This window comes from Eptesicus fuscus, chromosome 9 (assembly GCF_027574615.1).
Source record: "Eptesicus fuscus isolate TK198812 chromosome 9, DD_ASM_mEF_20220401, whole genome shotgun sequence".
Classification (NCBI taxonomy): domain Eukaryota; kingdom Metazoa; phylum Chordata; class Mammalia; order Chiroptera; family Vespertilionidae; genus Eptesicus; species Eptesicus fuscus.
In genome coordinates, this window is record NC_072481.1 from 26970552 (window position 1) to 26995234 (window position 24683).

The following is a 24683-nucleotide window of genomic DNA, read 5'->3' on the forward strand; positions in this document are numbered from 1 at the left end:
AATTAGAAACATTTATGAGAGAGAAACATCAATCAGCTGCCTCCTGCACACCTCCCACTGGGGATGTGCCCGCAACCAAGGTACATGCCCTTGACCGAAATCGAACCTGGAACCCTTGAGTCCGCAGGCCGACGCTCTATTCACTGAGCCAAACTGGTTTTGGCTCATTGGTTGATTCTTGTATGTGCCCTGACCAGGGATAGAATCTCCAATCTTGGCTTATCAGGACCCAACCAACTGAGCTATCTGCCAGAGCTCCCCACTTGTCTTTTATAACAATTTGTTCAAATTAGGATCCAATAAAATATCCTTATTGTATTTATTTGTTATAACTCTTAGTTTTTCTTTTTTAAAAAAATATTTTATTGATTTATTACAGTGAGGAAGAGAGAGGGATAGAGAGTTAGAAACATAGATGAGAGAGAAACATCGATCAGCTGCCTCTTGCACACCCCCTACTGGGGATGTGCCCGCAACCAAGGTACATGCCCTTGACCGGAATCGAACCTGGGACCTTTCAGTCCACAGGCCGACGCTCTATCCACTGAGCCAAACCGGTTTCGGCTCTTAGTTTTTCTTTAGAGTCAGACTTTAAACATAGTTCTTGTGCTTTTCTTTCTTTCCTTGGAAAGAAGAAGCTTTGGCCAGGCCAGCATGGCTCAGTGGTTGAGCGTTGATCTATGAACCAGGAGGTCACATTTTGATTCCCTGTCAGGGCACATGCCCAGGTGGTGGGCTCGATCCCCAGTGTGGAGCATTCGGGAGGCAGCCAATCAATGATTCTCATCATTGATGATTCTGTCATCCTCTCCCTCTCCCTTCCTCTCTGAAATCAATAAAAATGTATTTATTTTTAAAATATATTTTATTGATTTTTTTACAGAGAGGAAGGGAGCCCTAGCCAGTTTGGCTCAGTGGATAGAGCATCTGCCTGCGGACCAAAGAGTCCCTGGTTCGATTCTGGTCAAGGGCACATACCTTGGTTGCCAGCTCCTCCCCGCCCGGGTTCTGGTCAGGGCTCGTTCAGGAGGCAACCAATTGATGTGTTTCTCTCACATTGATGTTTCTCTCTGTCTTTCCCTCTCTCTTCCATTCTCCCTAAAAATCAGTGAGAAGAAAAAAAAAAGAATGTCATACTGATAAACTATATTTAAAAAAAAAAAGAGAGAGAGGAAGGGAGAGTGATAGAGAGTTAGAAACATCGATGAGAGAGAAACATCAATCACTGGGGATGTGCCCGCAACCAAGGTACATACCCTTGACCAGAATCGAACCTGGGACCCTTCAGTCTGCAGGCCAATGCTCTACCCACTGAGCCAAACCAGTTAGGGCAATAAAAATGTATTTAAAAAAAAATAAAGTTTTGTAACATTCAAAACTTTCCAATAATAGAATGGCAGCTGCCATGGCCATGTGGCTTAGTTGGTTCAGCGTTGAAAGGTTAGATTCCCGATTTGATTCCTGCTCAGGGGACATGCCCAGGTTGTGGGCTTCATCCCTGGCAGGTGGCAGACGGCCAATTGATGTTCTGCTCTCACATTGATGTTTCTGTCTCTCTCTTGTTCTCCCTTCCTCTCTCTCTAAAAATCAATAAAAAATCTTAAAAAAATACAACCAGCTGCTGAGGAATTAGTGCGCTCTTTGTTGTGCAGTAAGTGTAGTGGTATAGTAGGCTGAACTCTCTCTGACTTCCATAGTGTCCAATCCAGTGACACTTTTCTTCACATTATTTGACTGCTTTGTGGCTTTTGATATAATTGTTGTTTTCATCTTTGGTTTGTGTGACATACTTTTTCTTGGTTTATTCTTACCTCTGTTGTTTCTTTTTTGTCCTATGTATGTTGACATATTCCATTGGCCTCTTATCTGATTTCACCTAAGGACATCATGAAGGAGACTGGGTTTTGGCACATAGTAGCAACTCAGTAAATATTACTTATCCTATCTAATAAAGAGGGAATATGCTAATGACCATCACTCTGTCACAAAGATGGCTGCACCCACAGCTGAGGCCAAGTTCCCATAAGGAGCCTTAATGAGCAATCAGCAGGGACCTGAGGCTATGCCCTCCCCAACCCGGCAGGGCTTGACAGGGGACCTCAGGCCACGCCCCCCACCCAGCGGGGCTTGACAGGGGACCTCAAAGGGCACCCCCAGTGCTGGGTCGGGGGAACTCAGGCTGCGCCCCCGCCCAGCGGGGCTTGATGGGGGACCTGAGGTTGCGCACCCCTGCTGGTGGGGCTTGTCGGGGGACCTGAGGCTGTGCCCCCCTCCTGGTGCTGGACTGGGGGACCTGAGGCTGTGCCCCCCCGCCTGGCGGGGCTTGACAGGGGATCTGAGGCTATGCCCCCTGCCCGGCAGGGCTTGACAAGGGTGGGACTGGCCGGGTCTGGATCTAGCCCAATTGGGGGGGTGGCCGGTTCTGGGTCTCACGCGATTTTGAGGTGCATGTGGGTGGGTGGGGACTTGACTCTGGGTCCTGTGGTGAGCCCCAGACTCTGACAGGAGGAAGGTTTTCATATACATTTTACTAATTTTCTTTAATCTCTGACACCTCTATTATAGAGAAAGGGCAAATAGCAATATTAAATTACTAGAGGCCCGGTGCACGAAATTTGTGCATGGCGGGGGGGGGTGTCCCTCAGCCCAGCCTGCACCCTGTCCAATCTGGGATCCCTCTCACAGTCCAGGACTGCTGGCTCCCAACTGCTCGCCTGCCTGCCTGCCTGCCAACCTGTTTGCCCCTAACTGCCCTCCCCTGCAGGCCTGGTCACCCCTAACTGCCCTCCCCTTCAGGCCTGGTTCCCCCTAACTGCCCTCCCCTGCAGGCCTGGTCCCCCACAACTGCTCTCCCCAGCAGGCCTGGGTCCCCCCCAACTGCCCTCCCCTGCAGGTCCGGTCGCCCCCAACTTCCCTCCTCTGCTGGCCTGGTCACCCCTAACTGCCCTCCCCTGCAGGCCTGATCACCCACAACTGCCCTCCCCTGCTGGCCATCTTGTGTCCACATGGGGGCAGCCATCTTGTGTGTTGGGGTGACGGTCAATTTGTGTATTACTCTTATTAGATAGGATTTCTTCTAATTAATCCCCTTTTAATGTGCACGAATTTCATGCACCGGGTCACTAGTTACTCATATTCTCTACTTTTGGGAACTCTTTAGAATATGTGTACATACTATTGACTTTCAAGTCTGCATCTCCAGTCTAGTCCTCTCTCCTGAGTTTTAGCGTGGTGTCTCCCAACTTCTTCCTACATGTTGTTACTTGGTTTTTCTTCAGGCACCTCAAACTCAGAAGATCAGCAAATAATTTACGTCTCTTCACAGATCTTTTCCTTTTGGTGAATACCTAGTCATTTCCCCAATCACTCAAACCAGAAACATGGGAAGGATTCTAAGTAAACTAGGAGTCATCCTAGGTACTTCTTGCACCTACTACATCCATTTGCTCACCTTTAAAAAAATTTTTTTTTAAATTGATTTCAGTTAGGAAGGGAGAGAATCTTTATTGGCTGCCTCCTGCATATAGGGACCGAGCCTGCAATCCAGTCATATGCTCTAACCTGGACTCCAACTGTAACCTCCTGGTTTATAGGTCCATGCTCAAGCACTCAGCCACACCGGCCAGGCCATTTGCTCACCTTTTTAAAGTCACTTATCACCCTGGTCAGTGTTGTGAAGTGGTTAGAATGTTGGCCCGCGCAGGGAAGGTTCATGGGGACTGAAAGTTCTGCAGACTGAAGGGTCTTGGATTGGATTACAATCAAGGGCACGTACCTTGGTTGCAGGCTCCTCCTCGGCCTGGGCCCCGGTCAGGCGCGTGTAGGAAGCAACTAATGGGTGTGTTTCTCTCACATTGATATTTCTCTCTGTCCTTCCCTCTCTCTTCCACTCTCTCTAAAAGTCAATGGAAAAATATCCTTATTGTATTTAGTTGGGGAGAATTAAAAATAAAAAAAAAATAAAAATAAAAAGTACAGTGTCTAGATTTGAATTCTGGCTCTATCACTTCTTAACTGAGAGAGCTTGGACAAGTTAACTAATTCCTTCATGCTTTTTTCTCACATTTGTAAAACATTTAGTAATAGTATTTATTTTATAGGGCTATTATGAGTATTAAATATAAAGCACTTAGAAAAGTGTATGGATTATAGTAAATGCTCAGTATATATAGCACCTATCATAATGCTTTGAACCTAGGGGGAACCCATTAACATTTGACTCCATTAATAGAAGGGATTTCTGAATCGGCCAAAAGATTGGACTAGTTAACCTCCAAATGCCTTTACAGCTTTTAACATAAGTTTATGTCATGATCTGGGGCCTCGTGGATTGTGATTATTACAGCAAATAAGATATTTATGTAAAAGAGATAATACAGTTTTAAGAACTGGTTTTTGATCTGTCAGTCACTAATATATGCCATTGTATATATTCGTGGCTAATTAACTAAATAGGGATGTCAGTTTTTATGTTAGATTGCCTTTGGTTTGAATGGAAACTGCAACTCATGATTTCACAGCAGGATGTTTAGTTCAGCAGTATTGCTTTTATTTTTAATTAGGCAGTCATCCTGAAATGTGTCTGTATTTGCTGTATTGGTCCATAGAAAGGATAGCAGCTGAGCAAACCTGTCATGTAGATTTGCCATGTGGTTGGTCTTGATACACACAGCTAATGCACTTATTAGTATTCCTATTGTAGAAAATGACCAGTTTTCTGGGCTATATCTTATTCATAACAAGCCTATCAAATTGTTTAGTTAATTTAGCAGGCAACTATGTTTTATATATTGTTTTAACTTCAATATCTTGTATTTTATTTTCCTAAAATTAAGTTTCTTTTTCCTCCTGTTCTATCTCTGTCCAAATTACAGTTAGCTTGGCCTTCCTCGGCACTCAAGTCCTGGCCCTCCTTTCCTCCTTTCTACCCAGATGACTAGCTTGGATCCTTACAACTCCCATAGTGGAAAAATACTGAACTAAGTAATAATGATGTGGGAAAAGCTTGAGCTTTTTTGGTGCTGGATGGACCTTGCTTCCAATTCTGGTTCTACCAGCTATGTATCCTTAGGCAAGTTAACCTCCTGAGCCTACATTTCTTTTTCTGTAAAATGGGGATCATACTTTAGGGGTATGTTTTGAGGAATAAATGAGAAAATGCTTATAAAATTTCTTTTTAAAAAAAGCTATTAATATTTCCCTTCCCTGCTGTAAAGAATCTTCAACTCTTAATGTACATAAGAATCACTGGGGAGCTTGGTAAAATTCCCAGGTCTCACTCCAAGAGATTCTGATTTATGAGATCAAGGTTGAAACCCAAGAATCTGGGTTTTAAGATCCTTGAGTAATTTTGAAGAAGATAGATGATCAATTGGCTTTTTCAGCCTTATAGGCTGCATGGCAGGAAGTGGCCATGGCCAACACTCTTGAGTTGACAAGGCTTTCTTTTTAGGAAGCAGTCAGACTGAGGTTGGAATATCTTAATTATAATTCCAATTGCTAGGAATGGAACTGTAATTGGTTCATTTTGTGTAGAGTGGCACCAACTTCTGCGTATTGGTAGGAGTCAGGGTCATGTTGTAAGGATATCCCTGGGAGCCCTGTCATTATTCTCCCTGGTTGGAGGTGGTAAAGGTAATCTGGGCTATGTATTCATCACATTTATGAAAGCATTTCACTAATTGAAGAGTCACTTTGTTGTACTGTGCACAAGACCCTTAAAATCAATTCTCCTGGAAAACAATAGATGTAGGGGTGATAGGCTAAAAGAAAATGTAGGCTTGTGTTTTATTCTTTTTTTAAAAAAATATATTGATTTTTTACAGAGAGGAAGAGATAGAGAGTTAGAAACATCAATGAGAGAGAAACATCAATCAGTTGCCTCCTGCACTGGGTGTGTGCCCGAAACCAAGGTACATGCCCTTGGCTGGAATCGAACCCAGGACCCTTCAGTCCAAACGCTGACACTCTATCCACTGAGCCAAACCGGTTTTTGGCAAACTGGTGTTTTATTCTTACTTATGTACCAGCTAGGGTGGAGCCTTCTACAGTCACTTCTGCTGGACTGTGCTGTTTATTTTTATTTATTTTATTTTATTATTATTCTTTTTTTGGACTGTGCTGTTTAATCAACACTGAATTTTTAAGTTGCTTTTGGATATAGTTTTGTTCTTTTAAAACTATATAATTTTTTAAAAAATGTATTTTTATTGATTTCAGAGAGGAAGGAAGAGGGAGAGAGAGATAGAAACGTCCATGATGAGAGAGAATCATGGATCGGCTGCCTCCCGCAAGTTCCCCATTGGGTATCGAGCCCACAACCTGGGCATGTGCCCTTGACTGGAATCGAACCTGGGACCTTTCAGTTCTCAGGCCAACGTTCTATCCACTGAGCCAAACCAGCTAGGGCTATATAATTTTTAAAAATATATATATTTCTATTGATTTCAGAGAGGAAGGGAGAGGTAGAGAGAGATAGAAACATCAACGATGAGAGAAAACCATTGACTCGCTGCCTCCCGCATGCCCCACACTGAGGGTCGAGCCCGCAACCTGGGCATGTGCCCTTGACCAGAATCGAACTAGGACCTCCTGGTTCATAGGCCGATGAGTCACACCAGCCGGGCTAAAACTATATGATTTTATAGTATAAAATCTTTTTCATCTTTGTTTTGTATATTTGGACTTAATTTTTCAAATGAAGAGAAAATTATGTGAGGCTATGCAAGGCATTAGTAGGAGCACAGGTTTTTTTAAAAGACAGTCTTGCATTTTAATGTTATCTCTGCCATTTAGTGAGCTGTATGATTACTTCACTTGATCTTAGCCAAAAGGCCGAGAAGCGATGTATGATTACTTGATTGCTCTGTGAAATGAACATAATAATCCTTATATCATAAATTATGTGAGAATCAAATGACATGACATATTTTGGGCTTTTATACTTGTTTCCTAGGTAGTGGATGCTCATTGAATGAGAGATATTACCATTGTTACTTTGTTTTTTAGAATGTAATTGGTGATCTTCATTGTATTCTACTCATGTTAAAGACTGATTATATCTGAGCTTTAAATATATCAGTGTGTTTTTAAGGTAAAGGCATAAAGTATTTTTTAGGTCTGAAAGTCAGGAACTAGAATATGAAAGAAGAAATATTTTTACTTTGCTAGTTTATTGGTTTGTGTTTATTAATGGTTTTAATGAAGTATCTTTTTGATCTCTTATTTAGTGTCAAACCGGAAGAGAAGTAAAACTCAACAAAAATTTATTATGTGTGAAGTTCCTTCTTAAAAGTGATTATTGCAACTATGGATCGGAGCAAACGGAATTCAATTGCAGGATTTCCTCCACGTTTGGAGCGTCATGAAGATTTTGAAGGAGGTGTTGGAAACGATGGGAACATGACCCAGGTGGGACGAGTTGGAACATCTTCATATCGAGCTCTGATAAGTGCCTTTTCCAGACTGACACGTTTAGATGACTTCACCTGTGAAAAAATAGGATCTGGCTTCTTTTCTGAAGTGTTCAAGGTGAGTGATGCCTCATCTTTTCTCATATTGTCTTGTTGATGGTCAGCTTCACTGCAGAATTGATAGTTGTGTTTAATTAATTAGGACATAGGCTTTACCTAGTCAGCATGCTGTGGATCTTGAACAGTGGTCACCAACTGGTGGTCCACCAGTGGCCTGTGAGGTCTGAAAGGTTGGCGACCGCTGTTCTAAACTGTCCCCTCAAGTTATTTATTGACTTGTGAGATATCTTATTATTTTAATTATAAAATAATACATGCTGATTAAAAAAAAAAAACAAATAATATAGGAGACTCTTCCACTTTTCCTTCCATCTATATATCTATATCTATACCTATACCTATACCTATACCTATACCTATACCTAATCTATATCTATATCTATATCTATATCTATATCTATATCTATATCTATATCATCTATATCTCCAGTTATAAATACTGTTAACAATTTGGTGTTAACTCTGGATCCTTTTCTAAGCTTATGCATATATTATACATGTATCTTATATACATATATAAAATTTTATATGTACATATAAAAATATACACACATATTTTTATACCTGCACATATAGTTTTTGTTTGCTTAAAAAATATATATATAGTATACATTATACTTCACATTTAAAGATTTTTCATTGATTTTTTGAGAGGAAGAGAAAGGGAGAGAGAGAGAGAGAGAAGCATCAATGTGAGAGCAAAATATCTATTGCATTTTGTAGGCTTACCAGGGGTTGAGCCTACAACCAAGGCATGTGCCCTGACAGGGAATCAAATGGCAATCTTTCGGTGCATGGGCTGGCACCCAATCAACTGAGCCACACAGGCAAGGGCTTGTTTGCTTCCTTTTATTACTTATTCACTAGAGACCTGGCACATGAAATTCATGCACTCGGAGCGGGATGTCCCTCAGCCCAGCCTGTGCCTTCTTGCAGTCTGGGAGCCCTCGGGGGATGTCCGACTGATGGCTTACGTCCACTCCCTCTAGTGGGCCTAAGCTATCAGTTGGAAATCCTTAGCGCTGCTGTGGAGGCGGAAGAGGCTCCTGCCACGGCCACTGCGCTTGCCAGCTGTGAGCTGGCTTCTGGCTGAGCGACGCTCCCCCTGTGGGAGTGCACTGACCACCAGAGGGCAGCTCCGGCGTCGAGCGTCTGCCCCCTGGTGGTCAGTGTGCATCATAGCGACCGGTCATTCCGCTGTTCAGTCGATTTGCATATTAACCTTTTATTATATAGGCACTAGAAGCCTGTTGCACGAAGTTTCGTGCAATAGACCTTCCTTCACCTGGCTGCCGGCACCAGTTTTCCGCCAGCAGCAGTTTTCCGCTGGCCACCTGCCGATCAGAGCGCCTCCCGCCAGCGCGATCGGCCACCCCGAGAGGAACTCCGATTGGGAGGCGCTCCGATCGGCAGTTGGCCAGAGGAAAACTGCTGCTGGCGGAAAACTGGTGCTGGCAGCCACGCAATCAGCCACCCCGAGTTCCGCCACCGGCACTTTCCGCCGGCTCCATCGGTCCTCCCGCAGTGCCGGCCGTTGGGGCCTACGGGAGGAACGAGTCCCCGCCCCCCGCTCACGAGTCCCCGCCCCCCGCTCATCCTGTCAGCCCAATTGGCCACCCCAAGTCCCGCCCCCAGCCTGCCGCCAGCCCAATCATGGGCGTAGCAGAGTGATGGTTATTTGCATACTTCCCTTTTATTAGGTAGGATTATATAGGACTAGAGGCCCAGTGCATGAAATTCATGAACTCAGGGGAGGGGTGTCCCTCAGCCCAGTCTGTGCCCTCTCACAGTCCGGGAGCCCTGCAATCAATCACCCAAAGAGGTAGGCTCTGCCCACCCGGCTTGGGCTCCATGGTGGATCGCCCCTGCAGAAGGAGGCCCTGCCCACCTGCTGCAGCCCGCTGGTTGGTGGCCTGGGCCTCCCTCTTTGGGGCAATAGAGGAGCCCCCCTCCCCCCCCGATTGATCGCCCCGCCTGCTGGTGGCCTGGGCCTCCCTCTGCTGGGCGATCATGGGGCGATGGCCGGGCCCCCGACCAATCGCATGGCACCCACCTTGGCTGGCCTGGCGCCAGTGGGTGTCATAGCGTGGTCATCCGGGTGGTCATTTTGCTGTTTGGCCATTTGGTCAATTTGCATATTACACTTTTTTTTTTTGCTTCTTCTACACTTTTATTATTATAGGTTCTTTCTTTTTTTTTCTCACCCAAGGATATGTTTTTATTGATTTTATTTTATTTATTTAATTAATTTTGTTGTTGTTAATCCTCACCTGAGGATATTTTTCCATTGTTTTTTAGAGAGCGAGAGAGAGACATCGATTGGTTGCCTCCCACCAGAGTCTAGGGATCCAGTCTGCAACTGAGGTACATGCCCTTGACTGGAATCAAACCTGGGACCCTTCAGTTGCATAGTCGATGCTCTAGCCCACTGAGCCAAACCGGCTAGGGCTGTTTTTATTTATTTTAGTGAGAGAGGTAAGGGGGAGAGAGAGCGGGGAAGAGAGAGAGAGAGAGAGAGAGAGAGAGAGAGAGAGAGAGAGAGAGAGAGAGAGAGAAGAGAGAAAGAAAGAGAGAAACATCAATGTTAGAGAGAAACATCAGTTGGTTAGTTGGTTGCCTCCCAGGGCCTCAACCAGGATTGAACCTGAAACCTAGGTATGTGCCCTAATGGAAAGCAAACCCGATACCTTTCAGTATATGGAATGACATTCAACCAAGCTTACACTGGCCAGTGTGTTTGCACACTTTTAATAAAATTGAGCCTTTAATTCTCCCAAGAATCATATTTCCCTACTTCATTTACACTCCCAGATTATTTCATACCTTTTTTTCTCTGATCATACTTCCAGAACTTCTCTAGTTCTCACTCTCAGTGATGATCTCGCTTCCTAATTCACTGAGAAAACTGAAGCAAACTGAAGAGAACTTCTATGGTTTTTCATCACCACATATGGCTGCTAACCCACATGTCTATCCACTTATTTGGCCTTTATATCTGTCACGATGGATGAACTATCATGCTCCAATGTAAGCCATATTTCTATTTGTATGGTATATCCTATTTCCATTTGCCTACTCAAGGACATTACCTAAGAAATTCTCCCCTTTCCTACATCATATTTTATTCCCTATTAAATTATTTTTATCAGCATGTAAACATTGTTATTTCTTTCAACTTAAAAAAAAAAAACTTTAAAGGGAGAAAGTCATCTCTTGTTGCTATACTCCCTCATGTCTTATTCTCTTTTGGACCAAACACTTTCACAAAGTTATCTCCAACTCATTGTTTCACTGTTTCCTATTCCTTTCCTTCTATTCTCTCTCTCTCTCTCTCTTTTTTTTTTTGTTTTGTTAATCCTGACCAGAGGATATTTTCTCCAGTGATTTTCAGAGAGAGAATGAAAGGGAGGGTGAGAGACACAGAGAGAGAAACATTGATGTGAAAGAGTCACATTGATTGATTGCCTCCTGCACATGCCCTGATAGGGGCCAGGGATTGAGCCTGCAACTGAGGTACATGCCCTTGACCGTATCAAATCCTAGACCCCTAGACCCTTCAGTCCTTGGGCCGGCGCTGTGTCCACTGAGCCAAACCAGCTAGGGCGCTCTCTCTCTCTTTTTAATGTAGTAAAATATACATAACTTAAATTTATTATTTTAACCATGTGTTCAGTTCAGTGGCGTTAAGTACATTTACAGTGTTGTGTATTATCTGTTTCCAGAACTTCTTCATCATCCCAAACAGAAACTTTGTATGCATTAAACAATAACTCTCTATTTGTCCCTACCCTGAACGCCTGTTAACTCTATTCTACATTCATAGAATTTGCCTATTCTAGGTACCTCATATTAATGGAATCATACAATATTTGTCCTTTTGTGTCTGGCTTATTTCACTTAGCTGAATGTTCTCAAGTTTCATCCCTGTCTGCTGGAGCTGCCCCCTGGTGGTCAGTGCACTCCCACAGGGGGAGCGTCGCTCAGCCAGAAGCCAGCTCACACCTGGCAAGCGCAGTGGCCGTGGCAGGAGCCTCTTCCGCCTCCACAGCAGCGCTAAGGATTTCCAACTGACAGCTTAGGCCCACTAGAGGGAGTGGACCTAAGCCATCAGTCGGACATCCCCTGAGGGCTCCCGGACTGCAAGAGGGCACAGGCTGGGCTGAGGGACATCCTGCTCCGAGTGTCAGAATTTCATTCCTTTTTATGGCTGAATATATCCCATTATATATACCATATTTTGGTTATCCATTCATCTGTTGATGGACATTTCTGTTGTTTCCATCTTTTGATTATTGTGAATAATGCTGCTATGAACTTGGTGTACAAGTATCTATTTGAATCCCTGTTTTCAATTCTTTTGGGTATTTACCTATAAGTGGAATTTTTGGTCATATAGTAATTCTGTGTTTAACTTTTTTTTTTTTTTTTTAATATATTTTATTGATTTTTTACAGAGAGGAAGAGAGAGGGATAGAGAGTTAGAAACATCGATCAGCTGCCTCTTGCACACCCCCCACTGGGGATGTGCCCGCAACCAAGGCACATGCCCTTGACCGGAATCGAACCTGGGACCAGTGAGTCCGCAGGCCGACGCTCTATCCACTGAGCCAAACCGGTTCCGGCCTGTGTTTAACTTTTTAAAAAAATATATTTTTATTGATTTCAGAGAGGAAGGGAGAGGGAGAGAGAGATAGAAACATCAATGATGAAAGAGAATCATTGATTGGCTGCCTCCTGCATGCCCCCTACTGGGGATTGAGCCTGAAACCCGGGCATGTGCCCTGATTGGCAATCAAACCATGACTTCCTGCTTCATAGTTCAACGCTCAACCACTGAGCAACACTGTGTTTCATTATTAAAAGAAAGAAGGTAAAATACACCTAACAAAATATATTGTTTTAACTATTTTTAAGTGTACAGTTAAGTAATGTTAAGTATATTCACATTGTTGTGTAACCAATCTCTAGAACTTTTTCATCTTGCAAAACTGAAATTCTATACCTATGAAACAACAACTCTCCCACTTCTCCCTTACCTCCCACATCCTGGCAACAACTATTCTACTTTCTGTTTCTATGAGTTTGTCTACTCGAGATACCTTATTTAAATGAAACCATGTAGTATTTGTCCTTTTGTGACTGCCTTATTTCACTTAGTCTATGCTTAACTTTTTAAGGCACCATCACACTATTTTTCACTGTGGCTGTACCATTTTACATTCCCACCAGCAATGCAAAAGGATTCCAATGTCTCCACATTCTCACCAACACTTGCTATTTTCTTTTTAATAGTAGCAATCCTGGAGGGTATGAAGTGATATCTCCTTGTGGCTTTGATTTATATTTCTTTAATGATTAGTGATGTTTAACAAATTTTTATGTGCTTATAGCCTTTTGGCTATTTTCTTTGGAGAAATGTCTATTCAAATCCTTTGCTCATTTTTAAATTAGGTTGTATGTAAGGGATATGTATATCTTATCAGATATATGATTTAAAAATATTTTCTCCTATTCTATAGGTTGTCTTCACTCTCTTGATTGTGTCCTTTGATGCACACAAGTTTTTAACTCTGATTAAGTTCAATATATCTATTTTTTCTTTTGTTACTTATACTTTTCCAAGAAATCTGCCAAATTCAACATCATGAAGATTTTTCTTAGTGTTTTGTTCTAAGAATTTTATAGTTTAGCTCTTACATTTAGGACTTTGATCCATGTAAGTTAATTCTTTTGTATATGGTGTAAAGTAAGGGCCTAACTTCATTTTTTTGCATGTGGATATACAATTTCCCAGCAACATTTGTTGAAAAGACTGTTCTTTCCCCATTGAATGGTCCTGGCACCCTGTCAAAAATCAATTGACCATATGTTTCAGGATTATTAACCTTTTGCACTCAGATGTCAAGTGTGACTCGACACGGTTAGCATTAGAATAAAGGAATCGAGAAAAAAGCAAGCGAGTGCAAAGGGTTAATTTATTTTAATTTGTATGCTCTGATTATTAGTGAAATCCTTTTCTGTTGGTTATTTATATAATTTACTTATATTTTTATTGTGTTGATTTTTTTTTTGTAGTTCTTTATAAATCCTGATAATTCTTTATTACATGTGTTACAAGTATTTTCTCTCTGCCTGTCTTTTGTCTTTTTATGTAGTTAGGTCTATCAATCTTTTCATTTATAACTTTTGGATTTTATATTTTGCCAAAGAGAGCCTTCTCACTGCAAGGTTTTGAAAATATTATGCTAGCCCTAGCAGGTTTGGCTCATTGGATAGATTATCGGCCTACAGACTGAAAGGTTCCAGGTTTGATTCTGGACAAGGGCACATGCCTGGGTTGTGGGCTTGATCCCCAATAAGGAGCATGCAGGAGGCAGCTGATCAATGATTCTCTCTCATCATTGATGTTTCTATCTCTCTCTCCCTCTCCCTTCCTCTCTGAAATCAATAAAAATATTTAAAAAAAGAAAATAGTATGCTATGTTTCTTCTAATGTTTTTATGACATACTAGAGGCCCGGTGCATGAAATTTGTTCACTTGCGGGGGGTGGGAGGGGGGTCACCCAGCCTGGCCTGTGCCCTGTCACAGTGCGGGAGCCCAGCAATGGATTGCCCCAAAGAGGTAGGCTGGAGCTGGCGCTGTGCGGAGCCGGGAGGTGGGACCTCAAGGACCCTCAAGCAGGCCTCGCTGCGTGGAGCCTGGAGGAGGCGGGACCCCCAGGCAGGCCTTGGCATGTGGAGCTGGGGGATCCCCAGGCAGGCCTCGCCGTCCCAGGCAGGCTCCGTGCTGCACATGCAGCATCAAGCCCAGCCTCGCCCACCTGTGTGTGCGCCCACTGTGTGCGCAGCCATCTTGTGACGGTGTGAGAGCATCATGGTGTGACGACTATTTAGGCTTTTATTAGTAAGGATTTCATTTAATTTAATATACTGTTGATTATAAGGTGCACATGTTGCTAATTAAACTGTAACAATTCTTATTACTTATATTATTATTATTATTATTATTATTATTATTTGACTGACTATATTTAATATCTAATATCTAAGTACAATATTAACTTGGGAGATAACAAAACAAATATATAAAAAAACATAGAGAAAAAACTCCTCAATAATGCAGGAGGCAGTAATTACAACAGAATAGTGGCTACTTCCTAGAATTTTGGGCAGAAGTTTCCTTCTTCCAATTTCATGTGCTTTGAGAATTTTTGAGATTACTAAATATTACTTATGCAAATTTCAGCCATCTTACTTCTTTGACCCTCTTTCTAACTAGCAACTAAATTATAGACTGCATGTTTCATTGCATTATTTGTTATGAAAAAGAATTTTTTTCCATTTAACATATATCAATTTATTCCCATTTATAGGGAAACTTAAGAATTTAAAATTACCCTGTGTACTGTTTCTTGGGAACTTTCAGACACCAAAGCTCAGTTTTTAACCTGAAGAGCTCAAATGTTTTCAGGGCAAGACTTGATTCTGGAGGCCCTTCGAAGTCACACCTCTCCATTTCTCTTTCATGCATATACCCCCAAACAAGCACAAATGCCTGTAATGCAGAGAACCACACCTAAGAAAAGAACGATTGCATCTCCAGCTTCTACTGCTTCAACAGCAGGCAGCCCCAAAAGCAGTGAAAAGAGGACTAGGAACAATTGTGCTGGAACTGAGGTCATGATGTTGGGACCTTGAGATGGCTGGATCTTGAGTGCTGAAGGTTTCAAAGAAATGATATACTGTATGTGTAACTCTATCTGACTTGAAATACTCCCTTCCTGGAGTTCGGAATGCAGAGGCTAAGAGGTTCCACGTGACAGTGCCTTCCAGGAAGCAGCCATTACAGGAAGGCCTAGATATATTATTTTTATTTAAAGGGCTCTTATAGACTTGATTAGATAGGCATAGCTTTTTATCATGTTACTAGAGGCCTGGTGCATGAAATTCGTACACTGGGGGGGGGGGCGGGGCTCCCCTCAGCCCAGCCTGTGCTCTCTCACAGTCCGGGACCCCTTGGGTCTGGGACCCCTCACTCCTTACAGCTGGCCTCCAGTGGAGGCGGGAGAGGCTCCCACCACTGCTGCTGTGCTTGCCAGCCGTGAGCCCGGCTTCTGGCTGAATGGTGCTCCCCCTGTGGTCAGTGCACGTCATAGCGACTGGTCATTCCTCTGTTCGATCGATTTGCACATTAGGGTTTTATATAGGATACTTTTGAAAAAGGGAAGGTGTGCCATAGCTGGTTTGGCTCAGTGGATAGAGCATCGGCCTGTGGACTGAAGGGTCCCAAGTTCGATTCCAGTCAAGGGCACATGTCTGGGTTGCGGGCTCAATCCCCCATAGGGGGTATGCAGGAGGCAACAAATCAATGATTCTCTCTCATCATTGATGTTTCTATCTCTCTCTCCCTCTCACTTCCTCTCTGAAATCAATAAAAATATATTTTAAAAAAAGAAGAAGAAAAAAAGAAAAAGGGAAGGTGTATTGGAAATAAATTGGTTAAGGCTTTTTTTTTTGATCCCTGCCCCCCAGTTAAGACATTTAAAAATCCTATTTATATTCATAGTATAACTGTCGAGAATCTTTTTTCAACTCAGAGGGTTTAATGTCAGTTTCTAGACTTTTTTCTGTTGTATTGACCTGCTTATTCATATATCAATACACACTGTTAATAATTTAATCATTGTGGTCTTATTTTAATATCCAGTTAGACTAGTTACCCATCGTTATTCTTCCTTTTCAGAATTTTCTTGGTGTTTCTTCCTTATTTTTTTACGGGAGTTTTAGAATCAGTTTGCCCTTTCCAAAAACATAACTATTGCCATTTTTTATTTAGATTAGAGTAAGTTTATAGATTAATTTAGGGAGAATTGATATCTTTATGATATTGAGTCTTTATATAATCACATGGCATGCCTTTATATATGTTCAAGTATTTTGTGCTCCTTGGTAGACATTAAAAATTTAAAAAATATATATATCTTGCATGTTTCTTGCAATGTTTATTCTTAGTTTGTTCTCCTGTTGCAGTTGTAAATGGGAACTCTCCTTCCATTTTATCTTTTGTTTGTTATTTGCATACGAAGGCTATTAATTTTTACATATTGATCTTTGATGCAGCTGGCATACTGAATTTTTAAAATATTTGCAATAGTTTTTCAGTTGATTTGTTTTTTTTTTTTTTTAATTTTTATTGATTTTTTACAGAGAGGAAGAGAGAGGGATAGAGAGTTAGAAACATCGATGAGAGAGATACATCGATCAGCTGCCTCTTGCACACCCCCTACTGGGGATGTGCCCGCAACCAAGGTACATGCCCTTGACCGGAATCGAACCCGGGACCTTTGAGTCCGCAGGCCAACGCTCTATCCACTGAGCCAAACCGGTTTCGGCCAGTTGATTTGTTTTTATGGTATATAATCATATCAACTGTGAATGATGAAAAATTTATTTCCCATTTTTATACCTCACATTCTTCTCAACAAACTGCTTGACTAATACTTCCTAAAATGTTAGATAATAGAGCTATTAGACATCTTTGTCAAGTACCTGACTAGGAATACTTGGGGTGTTTCCTAATTAAACATTATATGATTTGGAGCTGAAATATATATCTTTTATTCTATTGGATATTCAAAATATTTACCAAAAATACCCGCTATTTTGTTAAGAATTGTTGTTATGAAGAATGGATGTTGCCTGGCTGGTGTGGCTGTCATTGATCGATCTATGAAATGGGAGGTCACAGTTCCATCCTGGTCGGGGCAAATGCTGAGTTGTGGACTTGATCCCCAGCAGGAGGCAAGCAGGAGGTGGCCAATCAATGATTCTCTCTCATCATTAATGTTTCTGTCTCTCTTTCCCGCTTCCTTTCTCTCTAAAATCAATAAAATATATATATATTTTTAAAAAATGGGTGTTGAATTTTAACAAATGTCTTTTCAGAATCTGTAGTATGATGGTTAATTTTATGTCAACTTGACTGGGCCACGGAGTGCCTACATATTTGGTCAAACATTATTTTGAGATTAACATTTTTTAAAAATATATTTTTATTGATTTCAGAGAGGAAGGGGGAGAGAGAGAGAGAGATAGAAACATCAATGATGAAAGAGAATCATTGATTGGCTGCCTCCCGCATGCTCCCTACTGGGGATCAAGCCCTCAACCCAGGCATGTGCCCTTGATCGGAATTGAACCTGGGACCCTTCAGTCCGCAGGCCGATGCTCTATCCACTGAGCCAAACCGGCCAGGGCGAGATTAACATTTGAATCAGTAGACAGAGTAAAGCAGATTGCCCTCCCTAATGTGGGTTGCCCTCATCCAATTGTTTTAAGGCCTGAATAGAACAAAAAGGCTGACCCTTCTGTGATTAAGAGGGAACTTCTTCCTAATTACTTGAGATGGGACAAGCAATTTTGCCTTTTGCTTGGAATTGAAATATTGGCTCTTCTTCGGCCTTGAGCCTGTCATCTTTTGGACTAGAACTTACACCATTGGCTCTCCTGGTTCTCAGGCCTTTGGACTCAGATTGGAACTTCACCTTTGGCTTCCTGGGTCTCCAGCTTGCTAACTGCAGATCTTGGGACTTCTCAGCATCCATAATCGTGTGAGCCATTTTCTAATAATAAATCTCTTTCTATCTGTATATATCCCTTTGGTTCTATTTCTCTGGGAAACTCTAATGCATATGGTGATAAAAGTATTTTTCTTTTTCGATATTTTATTAAAGTGAATTATATTAGTAGGTATTCTAATAATGAGCTATCCTTGCATTCCTGGTGTATTAGTCTTTAATGTGCTACTAACTTCTTTTTGCTGGGGTGTTTTTGCCCTGATATATGTGAGATTGGTGTGTGGTTTTCTTTTACTATTTTTTTCTTTTTAACTTTATTTTTAAATTTTTATTATTATTATTTTTTTGTTAATCCTCACCCGAGGATATTTTTCCATTGATATTTAGGGAGAGTGGAAGAGAGAGGGAAAGACAGAGAGAAACATCAATGTAAGAGAAGCACATCGATTGGTTGCCACCTGCACGAGCCCCAACCAGGGCCCAGGCCAGGGAGGAGCCTGCAACCAAGGTACGTGCCCTTGACTGGAATTGAACCTGGGACCCTTTGGTCCACAGGTTGATGCTCTATCCACTGGACCACACCAGCTACAGTTATTATTATTTTTTCCTTCTTGATACAGTTATTTTTTATTAAAAAAATGTTTTTATTGATTTCAGAGAGGAAGAGAGAGGGATAGAGAGAATCATCAATCAGCTATCTCCTGCACCCCCCTAACTGGGGATCAAGCCCACAACCCAGAATCAAACTGTGACCTGCTGGTTCATGGGTCAACGTTCAACTACCAAGCCACACCGGCTGGGCTTAACTTTATTTTTATTGTTGACACTATTATGGATTCCTCCACCACCACCACCCAGATTTGGCCACCCCCACCTAGCCCTTGCCCCCTCTTTCCCTCTGGCCATCACCACACTGTTGACTCTGTAGGTAATGCATATATTTTCTTTGGTTAATTCCCTTCACCTTATTTCATTCAGTCCCCCCTCAACCTTCCCCTCTGACATTTGTCAGTCTGTTCCATGTATTTATACCGCTGGTTCTATTTTGTTGGTCAGTTTATTTTGTTCATTAGATTCCACATATAAGTGAGATTATATGGTATTTGACTTTCTCTGACTAGCTTATTTCACTTAGCATAATACTCTCCAGGTCCATCTATGCTGTGGTGTGTGGTTTTCTCTTTAGTGCTTTTGTTGGTAAGCATGTTAGGTTTTGGTAACAATGTTATGCTTGCTTCATAATAATTTGGAAGATTTTTACTTCCGATGTCTTGGAACAGTTTAAATAATATTGGAATAATTTATTCCATAAATATTTGATAGAATTCCCTTGTGAAATGCTTGGCCAATTGCTTGAAAACTTTTCCTATTCTTCTAGGGTAATTGGCTTATTTAGATTTTTGTTTCTTCTGAGTCAATTTTGGTAAATTATTTTTACTAGAAAAATATTTCTTATAGATTTCTGATATGCTTGCATAGAGATGAGTAAGTTTTGACTACTAAATTTTTTTGTTTGATTTAAGTCCCTTTCAGATTAGTTGTAACGCTTAAGAGTTTGGATCCTGCCGCTATTTGTTCTGCTGGTTCTTTTTCATGGTTTTTCATTTCTCCTGTGATTTGTAATTTTGTATTGAAAGCCGGTCATCAGTGGGAAATGTTTTTCCTTGGAGTTCTTGTGTTCTAGATTGTGGATGATATGTCCCAATGCAGTGGTCTCACAGTTGCCTCTGCTGGGATCATATAGATTCTGGATCTGAACTTAAAGGCTTTATTTTTATTTTTTGGCTCAGGTTTCTGTACAGTGTTTAATAGTTCTTTCATTTAGATTTATTTTATGCTGAATTTACTCTCGGGCCATAAGTTTTTGTTTCTTCAGTTTCTTCTGAGATAATCTTTTTCTTCTGTGCAAACTCCTCTTCTGGTTTAGGAACAATCTGCTCCTTTTCAGTAAGATCATCTCAGTGTGGCAGGGAGAGCTCATGTATGGTTAATCCACCCATGAGCTCTGTAGGTTCTATGCCGCATCTTGGGAGCTTTGTTCACCTGAATGTGCTCAATGACCAAAGAGTCTACATCTAAACACTTAAGTTCAACGTTGCTCTTGGCATTTTTAAGCACATGTATCAAAAATTCAGCACTCTTTTTGGGCCACCTGGGCACACCTACCAACTCCACCATTGTAACGACAGAATGACACACATTGCTTCTTTAAAGTGACGTCCTTGAGATACTTGGTGGCTTTTCGAATATGCATACCCTTGATAGCCTGGGCAGTTTCAAGAGTGTTCTTAAAGTGAACTCAAAGAACTGAGCCTCTTGATTTGCATGATTTTGTGGGGTTTTCTGGGTCTAGTGAATAGTGAACCATTTTCAGAGGTCACATAACTTCACAAGGGCTATAATACAAATCTTAATCCTGAACCTGATTCTCATAGTTGGTTCTTATTCCTCATTTAAGGCAATAGGGTCTAGCATTATTCCACTGTGAATGTCCATTACAAAATAGGAGAAAGCTAGTTTATTGTATTTTGTAGTATTTTAGGAAGTAATTAGTTAATATTATGGTGAGAACATTATCATTGGGAGAGATAAATAGGTCTATTTATTTCTTCACACATGTAATAGTTTGATTCAAGGTCTGGCAAACTGTAGCCCTCGTACCAAATCAAATCTGCCACTTTTTTTGGTAAGGTTTTATTGGAACATGTCCACGCCCATTTGTTAGTGTATATTCTGTGGCTGATTCTGTGTTACAATGACAGTGACTATAGGCTCTCATAGCCTAAGATATTTACTATCTAGCCCCTTTACAGAAAAAGTTAACTAACCTCTGGTCTAATAACTAACTATAGTGCATAGCTAGGTGATGGTTAGTTTTTATCTTTGATTACAAAGTACAGATGATTACAGAGCTTTAAAGGTCAGGTTAAATAAAAAGTGTATTCATGGCAATAAAAGGAAATATTTGACTTCTGATGTGGGAGATTATGCAGATATCTTAAGGCCTTTAAGTTGCCTTAGATAGCAAAAGAAAGACTGGTTGATTGATGACTTCACATTAAGAAATGTGGATTTATGCTACTGCTTACTTGTATTTCTTTAAAATAATTCACTTTAGAATTTAGGACCTCTGGTTATTCATCCTTAAAATATACCTTAGTTATGTTATCTGTTTAATTTACACTATTCTTTATTTAGTTCTGAAGCCTGGCTTTACATAATTAACAACGACTATTAGGCTGTACTTTATGAAGGATGAAAAACTACAACTTGCAAAATCCTCATGATCTTTGTTTTACACTGTATGTGTCAGTAGCCCTGTGAATTACAATTAGGATAGTTTGTTCTTTTCTTTATCAAAAATTATTTTTAAAAATTATTTTGTGTTAAGTAACCTTATTTAGTTGTATAGCTGTAAAAATATCTATTCGAGCAGTTGGTTTGGAAGGAACTTGGACTCCTTCACATTGTGACTGTCAGAGGTAGCACACATTTTTATTTTATTTTATTTCAAATATTTTTAAAAAGATATATTTTATTGATTTTTTACAGAGAGGAAGGGAGAGGAATAGAGAGTTAGAAACATCGATGAGAGAGAAACATTGATCAGCTGCTTCCTGCACACCTCCTACTGGGGATATGCCCTCAACCAAGTTACATGCCCATGACCAGAATCGAACCTGGGACCTTTCAGTCCGCAGGCCAACGCTCTGTCCAGTGAGCCAAACCAGTTAGGGCAGTAGTGCACATTTTAAAATTAATCAACTTGGTAATTTTGTTGGTTAAACTTGGGCTATGTTTATGGATTATAAATGTCTTCGGACCTCAAAAACAATTAAGTTGTTATTGGGTAACATGTATTTTAGATTGCAATTAATTTATCATTGTTCTATAGATTAGCATGGTAGAAGTAGAAAGTTTTGAACATAAAGTTCTCTTTCAATGCCTACATAATTATTAATTATGAGTAGAGATTATTATTATTTTTAAAAATATATTTTAAAGTTGATTTCAGAGAGGAAGGGAGAGGGAGAGAGAGCTAGAAACATCAATGATGAGAGAGAATCATTGATCGGCTGTCTCCTGCATGCCCCACACTAGGGATTGAACCTGCAACCTGGGCATGTGCCCTGACTGGGAATGGAACTCTGACCTCCTGGTTCATAGATTGATGCTCAACCACTGAGCCACCCTGGCGGGACAATGAGTAGAGATTATTAATCTTACCTAATAATAGACAAACATGTAAATTGACCATACCTCCGCTATGCCACCAGCCAATCAAGAGTAATATGCAATTAAACCAACAAAGATGGCGGTTAATTTGCATACACAGGCGCCAAGTGACGGGGCGGGACGCTTGCATCATCGCCATGGTGACAATGCAGGGGTTCTGCCCCACCCCTGTCTCTCAGGGCCTCTGGGCAGCGTGGGAAGGCAGGGCCAGAGTGGAAAGAGGCTGGGCTGGAGTGGAAAGGCAGTGCCGGCAGCCAGGGAAAGGAAAGCCTATTCTAGCACGAATCTTCGTGCATCGGGTTTCTAGTATTGATTATAAGAAGAGAAAAAGAGAGAGACAGAGATAGATAAGCTGGTACTTTTTTGTATTCTGGAAATGTATGTGTAGAAGAAAACCTAGCCGAGACCGGTTTGGCTCAGTGGATAGAGCATCGGCCTGTGGACTCAGGGGTCCCAGGTTCGATTCCGGTCAGGGGCATGTACCTTGGTTGCGGGTGCATCCCCAGTGGGGGGTGTGCAGGAGGCGGCTGATGGATGTTTCTCTCTCATCGATGTTTCTGGCTCTCTATCTCTCTCTCTTCCTCTCTGTGGAAAATCAATAAAATATATTTTTGGAAAAAAAAAAAGAAGAAGAAAACCTAAATTCATTAGTTTTATTGATTTATTACAGTGAGGAAGAGAGAGGGATAGAGACTTAGAAACATCGATGAGAGAGAAACATCGACGAGCTGCCTCTTGCACACCCCCTACTGGGAATGTGCCCGCAACCAAGGTACATGCCCTTGACCGGAATCGAACCTGGGACCTTTCAGTCCAAAGGCCGACGCTCTATCCACTGAGCCAAACCGGTTTCGGCTAAATTCATTAGTTTTAAAGCATAGTTCTATTTTCCCACACTGTACAGTATATTTGGGAATATACATGAATACTTTAAAAATGTATTTAAAAGATTTGTTTTATAATCATTCCAGGTATTGATTTATTAAAAACAACAACAACACAAAGAGATCTCCTCTTTTAGGTGTATTCAGCTACTCTATTTCACAAAAATATGTTTAGCTAATTTGCTCTGTCAGTAAATAATTAAGACTGATGAACTAGGGCAGTGGTTCTCAACCCTGGGCAGTTTTCTTCCCAAGGGATATTTGGCAATGTCTGGAGATATTTTTGGATGTCACAACTGGGTAGGGGGTGTTACTGGCTTCTAGTGCGTAGAGGCCAGGGTTGCTACTAAATATCCTACAACGCACCGGAGAGTTCACAACAAAATATTATCTGGCCCAAACTGTCAATAGTGCTAAGGTTCTAAACTCCTGGTCTGCGAGCATTAGAAAAGTTAAAAGTATTTTATGACTTCTATTACTGAATTTGGGAAAATTTACTTTTAAAAACAAAATGAGTTGGATTTATATACATTTAAAACTTTTTGTGAGCTTTATATATTTTCTTTTGATTATTGTTTTCATTTTTTTAAACCATAAAACAGATTAGGGTAATTTCATTGTTTCTAAGAAAATAACTTGGAATATTTTAGATGTTAGTGAAATCTTCTTAGGGAAAAACTGAGTTGTGTGTAAATGGAAGTGGCGTGAGTTTACATTTGCAGAGTAAGGGAAGAAACCTTAAAACCAAATGGTCCTAGTCTTTCACCCTCTGGTAAGTGGCAAATCTATTCAGCACCAGGGTAGCATTGGCTGACAACTTGTTTAATGTTTCAAATTAAGAGTGCTTCTGTTGGAATATAGTAGAAGGCTCTTACTTTCTTTTTACATTAGTGCTTGTTATATTTGGGAGTATAAATGGAAGGAGACTTTCTAGGAAGATGATTGTTTCAGTCTCTTGAGATAACTCAACTACCCTTTATTACCCCATAAGATAACTCTGTATTTTAGTATGTATTGTGAAAACTATAAAACCTGGAATTGCATTCCAGAACAAAGTATCATTATATTTTTCCTTTATAATAACAATTTTACTGAGAAATAATTCACGTCATAAAATAAAATAAAAATACAATTCATGATTTTTAGTATACAAGGTTCTGTATACTCTAATTTAAAAATATTTTTATCATCCTAAAAAGAAATCCTGTGCTTATTAATTTCTCTATAACAGTGGTTCTCAACCTTCCTAATGCCGCGACCCTTTAACACAGTTCCTCATGTTGTGGTGACCCCCAACCATAAAATTATTTTCGTTGCTACTTATAACTGTAATTTTGCTACTGTTAATGAATCATAATGTAAATACCTGTGTTTTCCGATGGTCTTAGGTTCTACAGCAGCGGTTCTCAACCTGTGGGTTGCCTAAGACAGTGGTTGGCAAACTCATTAGTCAA

The 24683-nt window shown here is 40.9% G+C and overlaps 2 protein-coding genes and 1 pseudogene across 5 annotated transcripts in view; 1 reads left to right on the forward strand and 2 right to left on the reverse strand.

Annotated features, from left to right (window-relative positions):
- The window catches only part of TESK2 (testis associated actin remodelling kinase 2), a 120717-nt gene that overhangs the window by 5723 nt on the left and 90311 nt on the right, over positions 1-24683 (forward strand). For 3 of the 4 annotated variants that reach the window (XM_008151206.3, XM_028160116.2, XM_054720386.1), the window contains exon 2: positions 7230-7530. In XM_008151206.3, coding sequence (XP_008149428.2) covers positions 7309-7530 — 222 coding nt within the window. In that variant the 5' untranslated portion in view covers positions 7230-7308. Of the gene's footprint in view, positions 1-7229; positions 7531-18049; positions 18143-24683 lie in introns of those variants that run through there. The other variant, XM_054720387.1, reaches the window with a different exon arrangement.
- LOC114235026 (small integral membrane protein 30-like) lies at positions 14901-15268 on the reverse strand. Its single transcript, XM_028160125.2, has one exon. The coding sequence runs from the start codon at positions 15212-15214 to the stop codon at positions 15056-15058; it is 159 nt and encodes a 52-aa protein (XP_028015926.2). The 5' UTR covers positions 15215-15268; the 3' UTR covers positions 14901-15055.
- On the reverse strand, positions 19952-20477 carry LOC114235025 (60S ribosomal protein L17-like; annotated as a pseudogene).

Excerpts from the sequence above, each read along its gene's own strand:
- LOC114235026 (XM_028160125.2), bottom strand. The coding sequence starts at position 15,214 with ATGACCTCAGTTCCAGCACAATTGTTCCTAGTCCTCTTTTCACTGCTT.